Source organism: Staurois parvus, unplaced genomic scaffold (genome assembly GCF_062004578.1).
Source record: "Staurois parvus isolate SC_StPar_1 unplaced genomic scaffold, SC_StPar_1.0 ptg000512l, whole genome shotgun sequence".
Lineage (NCBI taxonomy): Eukaryota > Metazoa > Chordata > Amphibia > Anura > Ranidae > Staurois > Staurois parvus.
In genome coordinates, this window is record NW_028318308.1 from 943,968 (window position 1) to 967,081 (window position 23,114).

A 23,114-nucleotide genomic window follows, 5' to 3' on the forward strand; every position below is an offset into this window, starting at 1 on the left:
CCCCCCCCCCCCCCCTAGAAAAACATCCCCACCAACCAGCACCCTCCTACAATAGACAGAGATACGATGAAAAAGATATTGTTACAATTAAACTAATAATCATCAACAAACTAACAAGTATACAATATACTGTATTTTGTTGCAATGAAACTTCATAAAAATAATCAAAGTAACAAAAAAAAAAAAGAAAACTCCATTGTATATTTTATATTCATTAGAACCAATTTTAATTTCTAAAGGTCCAGCATTATCACTTGTACATCAGACTAAAAATCTGCCTGAGGGGTGTATTCCAAATTGTTCGTCCTTCTGAAACTGCACATACGAAGATATGTTCTCTCCAGGTTGAATATTATTCATTCATTTACAAAAAATGAGCAGTTTTGGAAAATACCACACAATGGCCACTAGATGGAGCCAGCAATGAGTAAATACCTGTGTATGACGCTCCATCTGAGGCCACAATATGGTGTTTTCCTGATTCACTGTGTTCTGTGTGAATGAAGAACATCTGACCTGGAGGGGAAATAGCCCAATAACATGGGATTGCGCCCCCATGTGCTCAGAACAGGATTTACAGGCATTTTACCAGGACGAGTGGCTCCGCTCTGAGATTTTGTAATAAATGTGCAATTGTTGCAGCGTCAGGTGAGGAATGGGCAAAATCTATATATTACATACAATGTCTGTGGAAGGGATGACACATGGGTGGTCATGTGTGCGGGGGTTAAAGACCGCCATCTTTCCTGCTACACGTCTGTGTTCTGTGTGCGTCATCAGGATAATATGCGACAATCAATGTCTGACAACCCTTGTATGTGGAAATCTGATGAAATAGTTCTACACAGAGGGGACACATGGGGGTGTATGGAGGGTACATGGAGGTATGTTTGTATGGACTGTGCTCAATTATTCCAATGTGTATTATTATTATTACTTTTCTATATGTTATTGTTTGTTTATTATTACAATCATAGATTACTATTCTATATATTATTGTTTGTTTATTATTACAATCATAGATTACTATTCTATATGTTATTGTTTGTTTATTATTACAATCGTAGATTACTATTCTATATGTTATTGTTTTTGTTTATTATTACAATCATAGATTACTATTCTATATATTATTGTTTGTTTATTATTACAATCATAGATTACTATTCTATATATTATTGTTTTTGTTTATTATTACAATCATAGATTACTATTCTATATGTTATTGTTTTTGTTTATTATTACAATCATAGATTACTATTCTATATGTTATTGTTTGTTTATTATTACAATCATAGATTACTATTCTATATGTTATTGTTTGTTTATTATTACAATCATAGATTAGTATTCTATATATTATTGTTTGTTTATTATTACAATCATAGATTACTATTCTATATGTTATTGTTTGTTTATTATTACAATCATAGATTACTATTCTATATATTATTGTTTGTTTATTATTACAATCATAGATTACTATTCTATATATTATTGTTTTTGTTTATTATTACAATCATAGATTACTATTCTATATATTATTGTTTGTTTATTATTACAATCATAGATTACTATTCTATATGTTATTGTTTTTATTATTACAATCATAGATTAGTATTCTATATATTATTGTTTGTTTATTATTACAATCATAGATTACTATTCTATATGTTATTGTTTTTGTTTATTATTACAATCATAGATTACTATTCTATATATTATTGTTTGTTTATTATTACAATCATAGATTACTATTCTATATGTTATTGTTTTTATTATTACAATCATAGATTAGTATTCTATATATTATTGTTTGTTTATTATTACAATCATAGATTACTATTCTATATGTTATTGTTTGTTTATTATTACAATCATAGATTAGTATTCTATATATTATTGTTTGTTTATTATTACAATCATAGATTACTATTCTATATGTTATTGTTTTTGTTTATTATTACAATCATAGATTACTATTCTATATATTATTGTTTGTTTATTATTACAATCATAGATTACTATTCTATATGTTATTGTTTTTATTATTACAATCATAGATTAGTATTCTATATATTATTGTTTGTTTATTATTACAATCATAGATTACTATTCTATATGTTATTGTTTTTATTATTACAATCATAGATTACTATTCTATATATTATTGTTTTTGTTTATTATTACAATCATAGATTAGTATTCTATATGTTATTGTTTTTGTTTATTATTACAATCCTAGATTAGTATTCTATATATTATTGTTTGTTTATTATTACAATCATAGATTACTATTCTATATATTATTGTTTGTTTATTATTACAATCATAGATTACTATTCTATATATTATTGTTTGTTTATTATTACAATCGTAGATTACTATTCTATATATTATTGTTTTTGTTTATTATTACAATCATAGATTACTATTCTATATATTATTGTTTGTTTATTATTACAATCATAGATTACTATTCTATATATTATTGTTTGTTTATTATTACAATCATAGATTACTATTCTATATATTATTGTTTGTTTATTATTACAATCATAGATTACTATTCTATATGTTATTGTTTTTGTTTATTATTACAATCGTAGATTACTATTCTATATATTATTGTTTGTTTATTATTACAATCATAGATTACTATTCTATATATTATTGTTTTTGTTTATTATTACAATCCTAGATTAGTATTCTATATATTATTGTTTGTTTATTATTACAATCATAGATTACTATTCTATATGTTATTGTTTTTGTTTATTATTACAATCGTAGATTACTATTCTATATATTATTGTTTGTTTATTATTACAATCATAGATTACTATTCTATATATTATTGTTTGTTTATTATTACAATCATAGATTACTATTCTATATGTTATTGTTTTTGTTTATTATTACAATCGTAGATTACTATTCTATATATTATTGTTTGTTTATTATTACAATCATAGATTACTATTCTATATGTTATTGTTTTTGTTTATTATTACAATCATAGATTACTATTCTATATATTATTGTTTGTTTATTATTACAATCCTAGATTACTATTCTATATATTATTGTTTGTTTATTATTACAATCATAGATTACTATTCTATATATTATTGTTTGTTTATTATTACAATCATAGATTACTATTCTATATATTATTGTTTGTTTATTATTACAATCGTAGATTACTATTCTATATATTATTGTTTTTGTTTATTATTACAATCATAGATTACTATTCTATATATTATTGTTTGTTTATTATTACAATCATAGATTACTATTCTATATATTATTGTTTGTTTATTATTACAATCATAGATTACTATTCTATATATTATTGTTTGTTTATTATTACAATCATAGATTACTATTCTATATGTTATTGTTTTTGTTTATTATTACAATCGTAGATTACTATTCTATATATTATTGTTTGTTTATTATTACAATCATAGATTACTATTCTATATATTATTGTTTTTGTTTATTATTACAATCCTAGATTAGTATTCTATATATTATTGTTTGTTTATTATTACAATCATAGATTACTATTCTATATGTTATTGTTTTTGTTTATTATTACAATCGTAGATTACTATTCTATATATTATTGTTTGTTTATTATTACAATCATAGATTACTATTCTATATGTTATTGTTTTTGTTTATTATTACAATCATAGATTACTATTCTATATATTATTGTTTGTTTATTATTACAATCCTAGATTACTATTCTATATATTATTGTTTGTTTATTATTACAATCATAGATTACTATTCTATATATTATTGTTTTTGTTTATTATTACAATCATAGATTACTATTCTATATATTATTGTTTGTTTATTATTACAATCATAGATTACTATTCTATATGTTATTGTTTTTGTTTATTATTACAATCGTAGATTACTATTCTATATATTATTGTTTTTGTTTATTATTACAATCCTAGATTAGTATTCTATATATTATTGTTTGTTTATTATTACAATCATAGATTACTATTCTATATGTTATTGTTTTTGTTTATTATTACAATCATAGATTACTATTCTATATATTATTGTTTGTTTATTATTACAATCCTAGATTACTATTCTATATATTATTGTTTGTTTATTATTACAATCATAGATTACTATTCTATATATTATTGTTTGTTTATTATTACAATCATAGATTACTATTCTATATATTATTGTTTTTGTTTATTATTACAATCATAGATTACTATTCTATATATTATTGTTTTTGTTTATTATTACAATCATAGATTACTATTCTATATATTATTGTTTTTGTTTATTATTACAATCATAGATTACTATTCTATATATTATTGTTTTTGTTTATTATTACAATCATAGATTACTATTCTATATATTATTGTTTTTGTTTATTATTACAATCATAGATTACTATTCTATATATTATTGTTTTTGTTTATTATTACAATCGTAGATTACTATTCTATATATTACTTTTATTATTAAAGATTATTTTATTATTATTATACACACATTTGGGAATCTGATGAAGATTGATACTTTGTGATGATGTTTTTGTACATTTTTCTGAACTGGGGATACACTTGGAGGTCGACTTATAACAAAACTAGTGGAAGAACATCTCAAGCATTCACCCAGTAGTGACAAAGCCCTGTTTTATTTAATATGTGCATTTCCTTTGATCAGCAGCTCCATCTGGTGGCCACAAGGCAGTATGGAACTGGCTGAGATATTTCAGAAGACCCAACTCACAGTGGCCACTAGAGGGAGCTGCTGATCATAGGAAATGGCCCCCCTCAGAGGTTCTGGTCATTATTTCCATGTACATTTGTACCTAAGCACAAGGATCTGTAGATATATATATATATTCCTGCCCCTCCCCCCTCCTGTATACTCGGGGTACCGGTCCCCTTCCCTCACCTTCTAGAAGTTCCGTCTTCTGGTGGATGAGGATTTGGTCTATCTGGAGGATGAGAAAAGGAAAAGATCAGAAAACGGGGTCATGTGACATTGGGCGCACCCCCCCCCCCCCCCCCCCGTCACCCATGTACATTGTATCCATAACACAGCACAGGGAAACAATGTTACCACATCTGATAGTGGGAGACTGTGGGGGAGGGGGCATTAGAGTGTCAGTTCCTCTGGTGTAGAGACTGATGTGACTGTGGGGGAGGGGACATTAGAGTGTCAGCTCCTCTGGTGTAGAGACTGATGTGACTGTGGGGGAGGGGACATTAGAGTGTAAGCTTCTCTGGTACAGAGACTGATGTGACTGCGGGGGAGGGGACATTAGAGTGTAAGCTCCTCTGGTGTAGAGACTGATGGGACTGCGGGGGAGGGGACATTAGAGTGTAAGCTCCTCTGGTGTAGAGACTGATGTGACTGTGGGGGAGGGGACATTAGAGTGTCAGCTCCTCTGGTGTAGAGACTGATGTGACTGTGGGGGAGGGGACATTAGAGTGTAAGCTTCTCTGGTACAGAGACTGATGTGACTGCGGGGGAGGGGACATTAGAGTGTAAGCTCCTCTAGTGTAGAGACTGATGGGACTGCGGGGGAGGGGACATTAGAGTGTAAGCTCCTCTGGTGTAGAGACTGATGGGACTGTGGGGGAGGGGACATTAGAGTGTCAGCTCCTCTGGTGTAGAGACTGATGGGACTGTGGGGGAGGGGACATTAGAGTGTAAGCTCCTCTGGTACAGAGACTGATGGGACTGTGGGGGGAGGGGACATTAGAGCGTAAGCTCCTCTGGTACAGAGACTGATGGGACTGTGGGGGAGGGGACATTAGAGCGTAAGCTCCTCTGTACAGTGCTGCGGTCTATGTCAGAGCTATATGATACAAGTCATTGTGATGTGTACACACAGTAGATACAAGTACGGGGAGTAGATGATGTTTATTCTGGTCTGGAATTGTTGGAGTCGCCCAGACGCGGTGCGCTCAGGTTCCGTGTGTACGGTGTCAGTCAGGTTCCGTGTGTACGGTGTCAGTCAGGTTCGGTGTCAGTCAGGTTCGGTGTCAGTCAGGTTCGGTGTCAGTCAGGTTCGGTGTCAGTCAGGTTCGGCTGGTTCTGTGTTGGATGTGCAGAGTTCAGTCCTCCTCCACATTGCTTGGCTGGGTGTCAGAAATAGCTGAAAGTCCTGCAGTCTGTGGAATCCCTTCCCCACCCCCAATACACACACTGTACACAGCTATGACACCGACATAGGAGGGGGCGCAGGAGGAAGTGACATCTGTCTCTACTTATAACACAGTGACACCATGTAACACCCAGCCCAGGACATCCCCTCCCCCGTCCTGTGAGAGAGAACACAACCCTCTGCTCCCAACACCTAGAGGATGTTGTCTGGGTTACATTATATGTGTAATAGAAGTATAAATAATAAATATAATGAGAGTGCAATAACTGCCAACAATACATGGAATACAAATATTATTACTTATTATTATTATTTATTGTGAATAATAATAATAATAGATTCTGGAATAATAATAATAATAATAATAATAATAATAACAATAATGATAATAATAATAATAATAATAATAATAGATTCTGGAATAATAATAATAATAATAATAATAATAACAATAATGATAATAATAATAATAATAATAATAATAATAATAGATTATGGAATAATAATAATGATAATAATAATAATAATAATAATAATAATAATAATAATAATAATAATAATGATAATAATAATAATAATAATAATAATGATAATAATAACAATAATAATAATAATAATAATAATAATAATGATAATAATAATAATAATAATAGATTATGGAATAATAATAATGATAATAATAATAATAATAATGATAATAATAACAATAATAATAATAATAATAATAATAATGATAATAATAATAATAATAATAATAATAATAATAATAATAGATTCTGGAATAATAATAATGATAATAATAATAATAATAATAATAATAATAATAGATTCTGGAATAATAATAATGATAATAATAATAATAATAATAATAATAATAATAATGATAATAATAATAATAATGATGATGATGATATTAGTAGATTATTGTGTAACAAGAAGTAATGACAATTTGCTGGTACAATACAGTGAGAAGGATTAGTGAAGCCGCATTGATTCATCACCAACCTGGAGGACAAATCCCCGACACACAGGGGCATATAAATGTGACTTCCTCCACACATTCACCGAGGGTGAATCAGTCGCTGTCATTTTTAAAGTGATTATAATGGTGTTCGTTTGTTTAAAGTGGATGGAAAGCTAAAAAGGCTTTTTCTTCCTTAATGCATTCTATGAAGTAAAAAAACAAGCTGCTCCGCCCCCCCAGCCCCTGCCCCCACCCCCTTATACTTACCTGACCTTGACCACAATCCAGCGAGGAGCTTTCCCTGCTCTCTCCCTCCTCATTGGCTCAGAGACAGCAGTGTGAGGTATTGGCTCCCACTGATATCAAATACAGCCAGTGAAGGGAGGCGGGGGGCTGGACACTCAAAGCAGTGGCTCAGGAGCGAGCGTACATGAGTGTCCCCATAGCAAGATAATATTTACAATACAATACTTGTATTCTGCTCCGTGTCTTCGCTAAAAAAATCCCGATCCGTGTAAATTAATTGGTTTACGTGAAAGTTATAGCGTCTACAAATGGTGGGATATACAGAGCATCTGGAAAGTATTCCCGGTATATACACAGCATCCAGAAAGTATTCCCGATATACACAGAGCATCCAGAAAGTATTCCCGATATACACAGAGCATCCAGAAAGTATTCCCGGTATACACAATGTATCCAGAAAGTATTCCCGGTATATACAGAGCATCCAGAAAGTATTCCCGGTATATACAGAGCATCCAGAAAGTATTCCCGGTGTATACAGAGCATCCAGAAACTATTCCCGGTATATACAGAGCATCCAGAAAGTATTCCCGGTATATACAGAGCATCCAGAAACTATTCCTGATATATATAGAGCATCCAGAAAGTATTCCCGGTATATACAGAGCATCCAGAAAGTATTCCCGGTATATACAGAGCATCCAGAAAGTATTCCCGGTATATACAGAGCATCCAGAAAGTATTCCCGGTATATACAGAGCATCCAGAAAGTATTCCCGGTATATACAGAGCATCCAGAAAGTATTCCCGGTATATAAAGAGCATCCAGAAAGTATTCCCGGTATATACAGAGCATCCAGAAAGTATTCCCGGTATATACAGAGCATCCAGAAAGTATTCCCGGTATATACAGAGCATCCAGAAAGTATTCCCGGTATATACAAAGCATCCAGAAAGTATTCCCGGTATATACAGAGCATCCAGAAAGTATTCCCGGTATATACAGAGCATCCAGAAAGTATTCCCGGTATATACAGAGCATCCAGAAAGTATTCCCGGTATATACAGAGCATCCAGAAAGTATTCCAGGTATATACAAAGCATCCAGAAAGTATTCCCGGTATATACAGAGCATCCAGAAAGTATTCCCGGTATATACAGAGCATCCAGAAAGTATTCCCGGTATATACAGAGCATCCAGAAAGTATTCCCGGTATATACAGAGCATCCGGAAAGTATTCCCGGTATATACAGAGCATCCGGAAAGTATTCCCGGTATATACAGAGCATCCAGAAAGTATTCCCGGTATATACAGAGCATCCAGAAAGTATTCCCGGTATATACAAAGCATCCAGAAAGTATTCCCGGTATATACAATGTATCCAGAAAGTATTCCCGGTATATACAATGTATCCAGAAAGTATTCCTGGTATATACATGTATGGATGTTCTGTATATACCGGGAATACTTTCTGGATGCTCTGTATATACCGGGAATACTTTCTGGATGCTCTGTATGTACCGGGAATACTTTCTGGATGCTCTGTATATACCGGGAATACTTTCTGGATGCTCTGTATATACCGGGAATACTTTCTGGATGCTCTGTATATACCGGGAATACTTTCTGGATGCTCTGTATATACCGGGAATACTTTCTGGATGCTCTGTATATACCGGGAATACTTTCTGGATGCTCTGTATGTACCGGGAATACTTTCTGGATACATTGTATATACCGGGAATACTTTCTGGATACATTGTATATACCGGGAATACTTTCTGGATACATTGTATATACCGGGAATACTTTCTGGATGCTCTGTATATACTGGGAATGCTTTCTGGATGCTCTGTATATACCGGGAATACTTTCTGGATGCTCTGTATATACCGGGAATACTTTCTGGATGCTCTGTATATACCGGGAATACTTTCTGGATGCTCTGTATATACCGGGAATACTTTCTGGATGCTCTGTATATACCGGGAATACTTTCTGGATGCTCTGTATATACCGGGAATACTTTCTGGATGCTCTGTATATACCGGGAATACTTTCTGGATGCTCTGTATATACTGGGAATGCTTTCTGGATGCTCTGTATATACCGGGAATACTTTCTGGATGCTCTGTATATACCGGGAATACTTTCTGGATGCTCTGTATATACCGGGAATACTTTCTGGATGCTCTGTATATACCGGGAATACTTTCTGGATGCTCTGTATGTACCGGGAATACTTTCTGGATACATTGTATATACCGGGAATACTTTCTGGATACATTGTATATACCGGGAATACTTTCTGGATACATTGTATATACCGGGAATACTTTCTGGATGCTCTGTATATACTGGGAATGCTTTCTGGATGCTCTGTATATACCGGGAATACTTTCTGGATGCTCTGTATATACCGGGAATACTTTCTGGATGCTCTGTATATACCGGGAATACTTTCTGGATGCTCTGTATATACCGGGAATACTTTCTGGATGCTCTGTATATACCGGGAATACTTTCTGGATGCTCTGTATGTACCGGGAATACTTTCTGGATACATTGTATATACCGGGAATACTTTCTGGATACATTGTATATACCGGGAATACTTTCTGGATACATTGTATATACCGGGAATACTTTCTGGATGCTCTGTATATACTGGGAATGCTTTCTGGATGCTCTGTATATACCGGGAATACTTTCTGGATGCTCTGTATATACCGGGAATACTTTCTGGATGCTCTGTATATACCGGGAATACTTTCTGGATGCTCTGTATATACCGGGAATACTTTCTGGATGCTCTGTATGTACCGGGAATACTTTCTGGATACATTGTATATACCGGGAATACTTTCTGGATACATTGTATATACCGGGAATACTTTCTGGATACATTGTATATACCGGGAATACTTTCTGGATGCTCTGTATATACTGGGAATGCTTTCTGGATGCTCTGTATATACCGGGAATACTTTCTGGATGCTCTGTATATACCGGGAATACTTTCTGGATGCTCTGTATATACCGGGAATACTTTCTGGATGCTCTGTATATACCGGGAATACTTTCTGGATGCTCTGTATATACCGGGAATACTTTCTGGATGCTCTGTATGTACCGGGAATACTTTCTGGATACATTGTATATACCGGGAATACTTTCTGGATACATTGTATATACCGGGAATACTTTCTGGATACATTGTATATACCGGGAATACTTTCTGGATGCTCTGTATATACTGGGAATGCTTTCTGGATGCTCTGTATATACCGGGAATACTTTCTGGATGCTCTGTATATACCGGGAATACTTTCTGGATGCTCTGTATATACCGGGAATACTTTCTGGATGCTCTGTATATACCGGGAATACTTTCTGGATGCTCTGTATATACCGGGAATACTTTCTGGATGCTCTGTATATACCGGGAATACTTTCTGGATGCTCTGTATATACCGGGAATACTTTCTGGATGCTCTGTGGAAAACCATTACAGAGCAGGGAAGTAGACTGTTTGTTATCTTTGTTCTTTATTTGAACCACCCCTTTCAAATCCAGAACATTCCCAGCTCCCATAGTGTGGTCTGGTGGTGAGTTGCTGTTCCTCAGGTTGGCACTGATCCTCGCCCTCCTCCAATACACCAGACGGGTCATCACCCAGCCGGGCCTCCAGATACCACTGACTATGACCTCAGAGTTGGATCAGAGTCCCTCCATCAGGAAGGTCACATCAGGGGCGCTCAACCTTCTGGAGGGCCACCTAAGTGATTTGGTAACCAGTCGCGGGCCGCAATGAAATGGTTCAGAATTTCGATTTCTCCATTCTCCTCCTGAAGCAGCTGAAGGCCAACAGAAGGGAGAGGAGGAGAATGGAAGGGATCAGTTTCTGGATATGCCGCTCCTCCTGTCACAACAGAATGTGACAGGGAGGCCTCATGGGTTCCCCATTGCGACCCTTGACGTCACAGCAGTGGTTGGGGGGTTGGAAGAGATAATCATAGGGGTGCAACCCTTCGTAATAGAGGATGAAACGCTGAGGGAGATATTCCAATGCTGGTCTTCAGGAAACCACCCCGACCTCAGACCAGCAGGAACCTTCGTCCTGATTACAGGGACAGGAACAAGGGAACCGAACCCTCGCCCAACGATCGCTGCAAGTTGTGCCGTCACATCATCCCAATAAAACATCTCCCACACAAAAATGGGGCCTTCAGTATTACAGCATCGTACAAGTGCACCTCCTCTGGTGTGGTGTCCCTCACGTTGGTGAAACAGGACTTCCGAGTAAAGAACAAATTTCTCCAGATGGAAGGAAGAGGATTTCTGAGGGACCTGAGGGACGCGGCTTCTCACAACCCGACCACACCATGGAAATCGGGAACGTTTTCATTCTTAAACTTTAGAACGGGGAATGATATTTGACACAAGAGATGGTGGACCTGGACCTCAAGTATCTAAAATGTTTTATGACCACCCTCACCTCTGGACTCTAAAACCCCCACCCCACCCCCACCCCACAGCCCTCCTGTCCTTATCAGCCATCCCATGTGTGTCTTGTCTCAGACATTGTCCTACCTGAACCCAACTCTGAGGAACCATCACGTTTTCTGTGCCAAAGGTGAACTGCTTTGTTCAGGTCTAGAGGACACAAAACACCAGATTTACTTACCTAATCCTCCCCCACTCCTAGACTGCTCCCTGCAGAAGCTTCCTCCCCCTCCCCCACCCCACTGGTCTAAAGCCGGCCATGGATGGATCAGATCTCAGCCGTTTCAGTGAGGACCAGAGATTCCATCTACCTGGGCAGGCCGCTTGTACCCAAGTCGAGGCACCAATTGGATGTCAATGTCAGATTTCCAGCAACTCTAGCCGCCAGCAGTGACCAATGTGGTCTCCTGACAGGGACAGCACCCCCCCCCCCCCACCCTGATCAGTGTGGTCTCCTGACAGGGACAGCACCCCCCCCCCCCCCACCCTGATCAGTGTGGTCTCCTGACAGGGACAGCACCCCCCCACCCTGATCAGTGTGGTCTCCTGACAGGGACAGCACCCCCCCACCCCACCTCCACTGGAAGAGCACAATAGCTCTGTGGGAGGGATTCAGACTGTGGTCATTGGGGGAGTCAAGACATTTTCTTTCAGGAAGGAAAGTTGCATCATCTATGGCCATCACCCGAGGCCCTGAGTCCATAGTCCTTCACTAGATGTGAGGACACCGAGGGACGGTCCACCACGGGAGCGTGGGGGGAGGGGCATAAACTGGAAGAGCAGAGAATCAGGTAAGTAAAGGAACTCCTCCTCACCCAGAGACAAAATGAGCAGTCCTGTCCGAGGGTGACAACACATATCCTTTCCAGATACAGTACAGTAAGTGAGTGTTGTCACCCTAGGACAGGACTACAGAACACCTCCCCTCTATGTTATGCTATGTTACTCATCTACATAACATGGAGGGGAGGTGTTCTGCAGTCCTGTTCTAGGGTAGCAACTCAACTCATCCACGTAATAGAGAGGGGAGGTGTTCTGTAGTCCTATCCTAGGGTGATAACTCGACTCAGCCACGTAATATAGAGGGGAGGTGTTCTGTAGTCCTATCCCTGGGTGACAACTCTACTCAGTCATGTAATATAGAGGGGAGGTGTTCTGTAATCTTGTCCTAGGGTGACAACCGTATCTTTTACAGATACAGTACAGTCTGTGAGTGTTGTCACCCTAGGACAGGACTACAGAACACCTCCCCTCCATGTTATGTAGATGAGTAACATAGCATAGCATAGAGCGGAGGTGTTCTGTAGTCCTGTCCTAGGGTGACAACATCTATCCTTTATAGATGCAGTACAGTCAGTGAGTGCGGTTGCCCTTGGAAAGGTCTACAGAACACCTCCCCTCTATTTAATGTAAATGAGTGGAGGGGGAGGTGTTCTGTAGTCCTGCCCTAGGGTGACAACAATTATCCTTTCTAGATACAGTACAGTGAGTGAGTGTTGTCAACTTAGGACAGGATGACAGAACACCTCCCCTCTATGTTATGCTACCGGTATGTTACTCATCCACATAACATGGAGGGGAGGTGTTCAGCAGTCCTGTCCTAGGGTGACAACTCTACTCGGCCACGTAAAATAAAGGGGAGGTGTACAGCAGTCCTGTCCCAGGGTGACAACTCTACTCAGCCACGTAAAATAAAGGGGAGGTGTTCTGTAGTCCTGTCCTAGGGTGACAACTCTACTCAGCCACGTAAAATAAAGGGGAGGTGTTCTGTAGTCCTGTCCTAGGGTGACAACTCTACTCGGCCACGTAAAATAAAGGGGAGGTGTACAGCAGTCCTGTCCTACGGTGACAACTCTACTCAGCCACGTAAAATAAAGGGGAGGTGTTCTGTAGTCCTGTCCTAGGGTGACAACTCTACTCGGCTACGTAAAATAAAGGGGAGGTGTTCTGTAGTCCTGTCCTAGGGTGACAACACTTATCCTTTACAGATACAGTCAGTGAGTGTTGTCACCCTAGGACAGGACTACGCATGGAGTGTTGCTGAGTGAGCGGGCTCACCAGAATTTCTCACAATGTTTGATTCCTGTCCTGGTGACCACCACTCCCAGATTTCTTGTACGGGTGTCACAGGGACAGGAAGTGAGGAGCAATCTTTCAAGGGGGGGAGGGGGAGGGGTCACAGACAGCAATAAGAATATTGTAGAATTGTGAACGCATTTCTCATTCTATCGAAAAAATTAAAAATCCACCCCCAGCCTGTGATTGGACAGGGGAGGAGCAATATCTGATGAAGTCACCTGATGCTCCTATCAGGCACCGCCCTGTTCTGTGTAGTAGAACCTGATTGGCTCCTATTGATGCCCCTCCCTCTCTCCCAGTTTGAAGCAGAGGGACATCAGGGAGCTAATATAAGAACAGAATGAGGTCCTATGTCTATGGAGGATGAAGGTTACAGACAGTATGGGGTATCACAGACAGTACTCACTGCAGGTGGAGATCAGAGTACAGATACAGGTAATACATGGACAGGTATGTGTGTACGGAGCATCACGCATGGAGTACTCTCTGCGGATGGAGCTCCGTGTACACACAGGTAAGTAGAGAGACAGGTAGGTATGCATGGAGTATGTCTAGAGTATCATGCATGGAGTACACACACAAACAGGTAGGTACCTGGCTAAGGTATTCCAAGGCACTTGGGGTGCTCCCGCTGCTGACGGGCATATAAGGTGCTCCTGCTGGCTCCACCTGTGGGTGGGGGTGCATTTGGTGCTGTGGAGGGATGCTGCACCCACCTCCGGGGTAATCATGGAATCCAGGAGAAGGCGGCAATGGTGCGGGAGGAGCGGAGGGGGCGGTGGGGTAGGGTGGAGAGGGATAAGGGGGGTTGGGGTATCCGGGAGCAGGTGAGGAGTAACCTGGGGAAGGAAACACAGAATTACAGGCAAGAGAGAACCAGCTCAGTGTGGACCATAATGATACTACATACAGGGAGATATCACTGCCATCATCATCTCCACCATCATCATCATCACCACCATCATCATCATCACCACCACCATCATCTTCATCACCACCATCATCAGCTTCACCACCACCATCATCATCACCACCATCATCATCATCACCACCATCGCCATCATCATCATCACCACCACCGCCATCATCATCATCTCCACCACCACGACCATCATCATCTCCACCACCATCATCATCATCACCACCACCATCATCATCTTCACCACCATCATCTCCACCACCACCAGCATCATCTCCACCACCTCCATCATCTTCACCACCACCACCATCATCTCCACCACCACCATCATCATCATCTTCACCACCACCACCATCTCCACCACCACCACCATCATCATCATCTCAACCACCACCACCATCATCATGATCTCCAACACCACCATCATCATCATCTTCACCACCACCATCATCATCTCCACCACCACCATCATCATCATCTTCACCACCACCGCCATCATCATCATCTCCACCACCACCATCTCCACCACCACCATCATCATCTCCACCACCACCATCATCATCATCATCTCCACCACCACCACCACCATCATCTCCACCACCACCATCATCATCATCACCACCACCACCACCATCATCATCATCTTCACCACCACCGCCATCATCATCTCCACAACCACCAGCATCATCTCCACCACCACCAGCATCTTCACCACCACCACCACCATCATCATCATCTCCACAACCACCAGCATCATCTCCACCACCACCAGCATCTTCACCACCACCACCATCATCATCATCTCCACCACCACCACCATCATCTTCACCACCACCACCATCTCCACCACCACCATCATCATCATGATCTCCACCACCACCATCATCATCTCCACCACCACCATCATCATCTCCACCACCACCATCATCATCATCTTCACCACAACCGCCATCATCATCATCTCCACCACCACCATCATCATCATCTCCACCACCACCATCATCATCATCATCTCCACCACCACCACCACCATCATCTCCACCACCATCATCATCTTCACCACCATCACCATCTTCACCACCACCACCACCACCATCATATCCACCACCGCCATCATCATCATCATCTCCACCACCGCCATCATCATCTCCACCACCACTGCCATCACCACCATCATCATCTCCACCACCACCACCACCATCAACTCCACCACCACCATCATCATCTCCACTACCACCGCCATCATCATCTCCACCACCACTGCCATCACCACCATCATCATCTCCACCACCACCACCACCATCAACTCCACCACCACCATCATCATCTCCACTACCACCGCCATCATCATCATCTTCACCATCATCATCTCCACCACCACCATCATCACCAACACCATCATCATCTTCACCACCATCATAATCTTCACCACCACCACCATCATAATCTTCATCACCATCATCATCTTCACCACCACCACCATCATAATCTTCACCACCATCATCATCTTCACCACCACAGTCTTCATCATCTCCATCACCACCATCATCATCATCTCCACCACCACCGCCATCATCATCTCCACCACCACCGCCATCATCTTCACTACCACCACCACCATCATCTCCACCACTGCCATCATCATCTCCACCACCACCACCATCATCATCTCCACCACCACCATCATCATCTCCACCACCACCATCATCATCATCTCCACCACCATCTCCACTACCACCGCCATCATCATCTCCACCACCACCATCATCTCCACCACCACCGCCATCATCATCTCTACTACCACCGCCATCATCATCTTCACCATCATCATCTCCATCACCACCATGTTCAGCACCATCATCTTCACCACCATCATCATCTTCACAACCATCATAATCTTCACCACCATCATCATCTCCACCACCATCATCATCTCCACCGCCATCATCATCTCCACCACCACCGCCATCATCATCTCCACCACCACCGCCATCATCATCTCCACCACCACCGCCATCATCACCACCACCATTCATCATCTTCACCACCACCACTGCCATCATCATCTCCACCACCATCATCATCTCCACCACCACCACCACCATCATCTCCACCACCACCGCCATCATCACCACCACCATCATCATCATCATCTTCACCACCATCATCATCATCTCCACCACCACCACCATCATCTCCACCACCGCCATCATCATCTCCACCACCACCGCCATCATCATCTCCACCACCACCGTCTTCACCACTACCATCATCTCCACCACCAACACCGCCACAATCATCTTCACTACCACCCCCACCACACCATCATTACTCATCTCCACCATCAATCATCTTCACTATCACTACCACCACCACACCATCATAACTTATCATCATCATCATCTCTACCACCACCACTATCATCAATCATCTTCACCACCATAAACATCTTCACTGCCACCATCATCTCCACAATCATCTTCACTACTACCACCACACCATCATCACTCATCATCATCATTATCACCATCATCTCAACCACCATCATCAATCATCTCCACCATCGATCATTATCATCATCTCCACTGCCACCATCATCAATCATATTCACCGCCACCATCATCATCGTCTTTACCACCACCACCACCCTCATTTTCACCATCACCACTATAATCTTCATCACCACCATCATCTCCACCACCACCTTTATCATCCCCTCACAGCCACCATTGTCAGTCCATCACAGTCTAGCGGTGCTCCTAGCAGTGTATCACAGTTTAACAGAGCTAACCAATCCCTCCCCCTGGTGTGATGTCATCCTCTTACCTGGAGCCGCCATGTTTATATCCTTGCTGTCCCACACATCAGACGCCCTGCAAGACACAGAAGATGGAGAGATCAGAGATAACGATGGTGGATGGGAAGAAGAATGAAGCCAATACTACTACCCCGAGCTCTGTGCACTGCATGCTGGGTCAGGAGGGCCCCCCTGTATATGAGAGGGCCACAGTACATACAGTCATTGTAGCCAGTCTGACACCTTCCCCATGTGAACTGTCTGAGCATTGATGGTGTCCACATTCACATCTGAACGTAGCGTTTTTCACACATATTTTACCACAATTTTGCACGTTTTCATACGGCGGTTTTTAGCCGTTTTTGAGCTTTGGTGTTTTTTTATCAGCCAATACAGAAAATATCATTTGTTGCTATTATTATAATATTATTATTCATTTATTATTATTTTGTTTTTTGTTCATGTAAGGGGTTAGAGTTTAGGTTAGGATTAGGGGTTTGGGTTAATATTTGATTTATTATCCTATTATTTATTTATTCTTTTTTGTTAGGGTGTTAATAACAATAATATTGAAAAAATGAATAAATGTAAAATAAATACACATATAAAAATAATCCTAAATACTATGTAATAATAAATAAATAATAATCAACCCCCAACTCTTAAAAAATAAAATATTAACAATACATTATTATTATCATCATCATCAACACCACATTATTATTATTATCATCATCATCATCAACAACACATTATTATTATTATCATCATCATCATCAACAACACATTATTATTACTACTGCATTTTTGTTCAGATTCGGGTGTTTATTATTATTATTATTATTATTATTATTATTATTATTAATACTTTTAATTTAATACTTATTTTTTCTAGTTCGGGGACTAAGGTTGGGGGTTTGTTATTTATTTATCATGATTTTTTAAATTTATTTTACATATATTAGTACTATTTTTTCCTACATTTTTTTAACTTGAGCAGAACGCGCAAAAAAAAAAAGTTCCAGTCGCGCGTTTCTGTTCATTTCTATAGGAATAAAAATGCGCCAAAAACTAGCAAATCTGCCTAATTTTAGCTAAAAAGAAAAAAAGTTACATGAGGTGTTTGAGCTTCAGGCGACATGGAGTGGAGATGTGAACCGTGTCCATTGAGAACAACTGATTATTTTTCCTCATCGAGCGTTTTGGAGCTACAAATCGCTCAGGTCTGAATGGGGCCTAACTGCCGGCTACCTGTGCAGAGATTCCAGTTGTAACTCCCATGAACCCCCCATCCCCCCCCAATCTGCATCCATCATGAAGGATCAGCTTCCCATTTCTGCAGTGTCCATGTTGGGGGAGGGCGGCTCCGGCACCAAGTTTAGTAGGGTGTCATGCACAATCAGATGACAGGTCATGTACCGCGGTGCTCATGCAGTCTGGAGGGCGGCCCATACATTTCAATGGATTGTCTCACATCTATGCGTGTCGGGAACGTGCGTCCAATCGCATTCTTCACTGAGGTGTGATGGCGCCATTTCCTCCAATCACCATCCCTGTCTATACCGTCCTGAAGACGGGAGGATGCAGAGTCCGGCGCCTGCACCGCGCTCTCTGTCAAGGGAGTATTGCTGGGAGTACCGGCCTGGAAATACTTGTCCAGGGAGGGGATCAGAGGAAGTAGAAATGACTCATTATTGGGGGAATCCGAGATGACAAATCTGAGCTTTCATTGTACTGAGATGTCAGCAAAAACAGGAAACGATGAATCTCAGTGAAATGTATCCAGGCATTGGACGGGCGACATCAGCTGACCTCCGGCCTTCTCTTCCGTCATGCACAGGTGTACCGGCTCCTCCCCTTCAGTCTTGCACAGGTGTACCGGCTCCTCCCCTTCAGTCTTGCACAGGTGTACCGGCTCCTCCCCTTCAGTCTTGCACAGGTGTACCGGCTCCTCCCCTTCAGTCTTGCACAGGTGTAGCGGCTCCTCCCCTTCCATCTTGCACAGGTGTAGCGGCTCCTCCCCTTCCGTCTTGCACAGGTGTAGCGGCTCCTCCCCTTCCATCTTGCACAGGCGTACCGGCTCCTCCCCTTCCGTCTTGCACAGGTGTACCGGCTCCTCACCTTCCAACTTGCACAGGTGTACCGGCTCCTTCCCTTCCGTCTTGTACAGGTGTACCGGCTCCACCCCTTCAGTCTTGTACAGGTGTATCGGGTCCTCCCCTCCAGTCTTGCACAGGTGTACCGGCTCCTCCCCTCCAGTCTTGCACAGGTATACCGGCTCCTCCCCTCCAGTCTTGCACAGGTGTACCGGCTCCATCCCTTCAGTCTTGTACAGGTGTATCGGCTCCTCCCCTCCAGTCTTGCACAGGTGTACCGGCTCCTCCCCTCCAGTCTTGCACAGGTGTACCGGCTCTTCCCCTCCAGTCTTGCACAGGTGTACCAACTCCTCCCCTCCAGTCTTGCACAGGTGTACCGGCAGTATGGGCAGGTAAGGACTGGTAAGGGGTGGTAAGGACAGGTCAGGACAGGTATGGACTAGTATGGACTGGTATAGACTGGTAAGGACTGATATGGACAGGTAAGGACTGATATGGACAGGTAAGGACTGATATGGACAGGTATGGACAGGTAAGGACTGGTATGGACAGGTAAGGACTGGTATAGACAGGTAAGGACAGATATGGACTGGTAAGGACTGGTAAGGACTGGTAAAGACAGGTAAAGACTGGTAAAGACAGGTAAGGACTGGTAAGGACTGGTATAGACAGGTAAGGACTGGTATAGACAGGTAAGGACTGGTAAGGACTGGTATAGACAGGTAAGGACTGGTATAGACAGGTAAGGACTGGTAAGGACTGGTATAGACAGGTAAGGACTGGTAAGGACTGGTATAGACTGGTAAGGACTGGTATAGACTGGTATAGACAGGTAAGGACTGGTATAGACTGGTAAGGACTGGTATAGACAGGTAAGGACTGGTATAGACAGGTAAGGATTGGTAAGGACTGGTATAGACAGGTAAGGACTGGTATAGACAGGTAAGGATTGGTAAGGACTGGTATAGACAGGTAAGGATTGGTATAGACAGGTAAGGACTGGTATAGACAGGTAAGGATTGGTATAGACTGGTAAGGACTGGTATAGACAGGTAAGGATTGGTATAGACAGGTAAGGACTGGTAAGGACTGGTATAGACAGGTAAGGATTGGTATAGACAGGTAAGGACTGGTATAGACAGGTAAGGACTGGTATAGACAGGTAAGGATTGGTATAGACAGGTAAGGACTGGTATAGACAGGTAAGGACTGGTATAGACTGGTATAGACTGGTAAGGACTGGTATAGACAGGTAAGGACTGGTATAGACTGGTAAGGACTGGTATAGACTGGTAAGGACTGGTATAGACAGGTAAGGACTGGTATAGACAGGTAAGGACTGGTATAGACAGGTAAGGATTGGTATAGACAGGTAAGGACTGGTAAGGACTGGTATAGACAGGTAAGGACTGGTATAGACAGGTAAGGATTGGTATAATCTGCAATATCTGATATTACTTTTAGATAGAGTTTAAGGGATGGATGTAAAGCGTTCAGCTGACGACCCCCCAGTGACAGTCCCTGTAGAGTAGTTCTGTGTGGATGAGGCAGGAAACCCCCCAACAACGAATGTCAGCCGACTCTGTCCTGTGCGGGTCAAATGTTTCTAGCAGAAAATGCTGCATTTGGCCTCCAGATGGCGCTGAGTGCAACAGGAAATTCCTATTTTTGTGCTCCGCCAGCCCCCTCTAGACCCGGGTGTCAGGTGGGGGGGGGGGGATATATGGGGGGGGTCAGGTGGGGGGAGGGTGATATACTGGAGGGCGGCAGGAAGGGCGCACGACGCATCGCCGCAGACTTCAGAACAGGAAGAGCAGAAACACAACATCAGCGATTCTCAGAATCTGGGACCTCGAGGACTGAAAGTTGTGAAAGTGTAGCAGATCAGATCAGGCGTTCGCTCAGCTGCCTCGCCACAGGAAGGTGATGACATCATCAGTGACACGGGCCCCACAAATCTCACCATCACATGGTCTGCCCAGCTAATGTTCACACTGTCAACATGCTTAAGGGTCGGTTCACACTATACAAACGCCGTCCAGATGCATTTTTGAATCAATTTTGACGCATTTCAGTGCATTTTTTCCTGTTTCTTCAGGTGAAATAGGGACTTGTGTTCCGGGGCGTTTTTGGTGCGTTTTACCGCGTTCCGGTACAGTTCAGTGCAGAAAAAATGCACCCGAAACGCTCTGGAACTGCAAGCGCTGATGTGAACTACGACACTGACCACCATGTAACCTACGTTCTGTGCGTTTTGGATGCAGAAAAAAAACACAACTGAAACGCATGGAGTGTGAACCGGGACTGAAGGGAAGGACAGCGTGGGACTGGTCAGCAAACCCTGGGAACTGTAAGGGCCGGTCCGGAGTCTGACGTCCTGGTGCATGGCATAGTGCGTGAAGGTGGACCATCCACATGGACAGGCTGGCAATGCAACAAAATCCCCCCCAAGTCATTCACCATTTTTGGTAGTGAACCCCAACGCTAGGCCGTGATTTACTGCGTGTGGGACCTCAGATGTCCTAATGTGCTGGACTGACATTCACAATGAGTTGCTCCACAATGCACATAACACTGCCATGTATTCTGGTGACACACGTGTGCCGGTTTCCTGCCACACACCAAACACATGCTGGTTGGAGATATGGCCCCATGTCTTTATTGGCCCCATGTCTATATTGGCCCCATGTCTATATTGGCCCCATGTCTTTATTGGCCCCATGTCTATATTGGCCCCATGTCTATATTGGCCCCATGTCTATATTGGCCCCATGTCTATATTGGCCCCATGTCTTTATTGGCCCCATGTCTTTATTGGCCCCATGTCTTTATTGGCCCCATGTCTATATTGGCCCCATGTCTATATTGGCCCCATGTCTATATTGGCCCCATGTCTTTATTGGCCCCATGTCTTTATTGGCCCCATGTCTTTATTGACCCCTGTCTATATGTCTATATTGGCCCCACGTCTTTATTGACCTCTTTCTATATTGGCCCCATGTCTACACTGGCCCCTGTCTACATTGCCCTGTCTACATTGGTCCTTGAATATATTGTCCCCATGTCTATATTGCCCAATGTCTATATTGGCCTCGTACTGCATTGACCCCTGACTATATTGGCCCCTGTCTCCATTGGACCCTGACTCCATTGACCCTTATCTACATTGGTCCTTGAATATATTGGCCCCTGTCTCCATTGGCCCCCAACTAGATTCACCTCCAACTATATTGGCCTCTGTCTCCATTGACCCCTGTCTATACTGACCCCTGTCAACATTGGTCCTTGAATATACTGGCCCCTGTCTCCATTGGCCCCCAACTAAAT

The 23,114-nt window shown here is 41.3% G+C and overlaps 1 protein-coding gene across 1 annotated transcript in view; it reads right to left on the bottom strand.

Annotated features, from left to right (window-relative positions):
- LOC149451882 (phospholipid scramblase 1-like) overlaps nt 1–23,114 on the bottom strand; it is a 53,640-nt gene that overhangs the window by 19,038 nt on the left and 11,488 nt on the right. Inside the window, exons 2-4 of the mRNA XM_089690058.1 lie at nt 17,721–17,767; nt 14,570–14,814; nt 4,960–5,002 (exon numbers count right to left, since the gene is read on the bottom strand). Coding sequence (XP_089546184.1) covers nt 4,960–5,002; nt 14,570–14,814; nt 17,721–17,733 — 301 coding nt within the window. The 5' untranslated portion in view covers nt 17,734–17,767. The remainder of the gene's footprint in view (nt 1–4,959; nt 5,003–14,569; nt 14,815–17,720; nt 17,768–23,114) is intronic.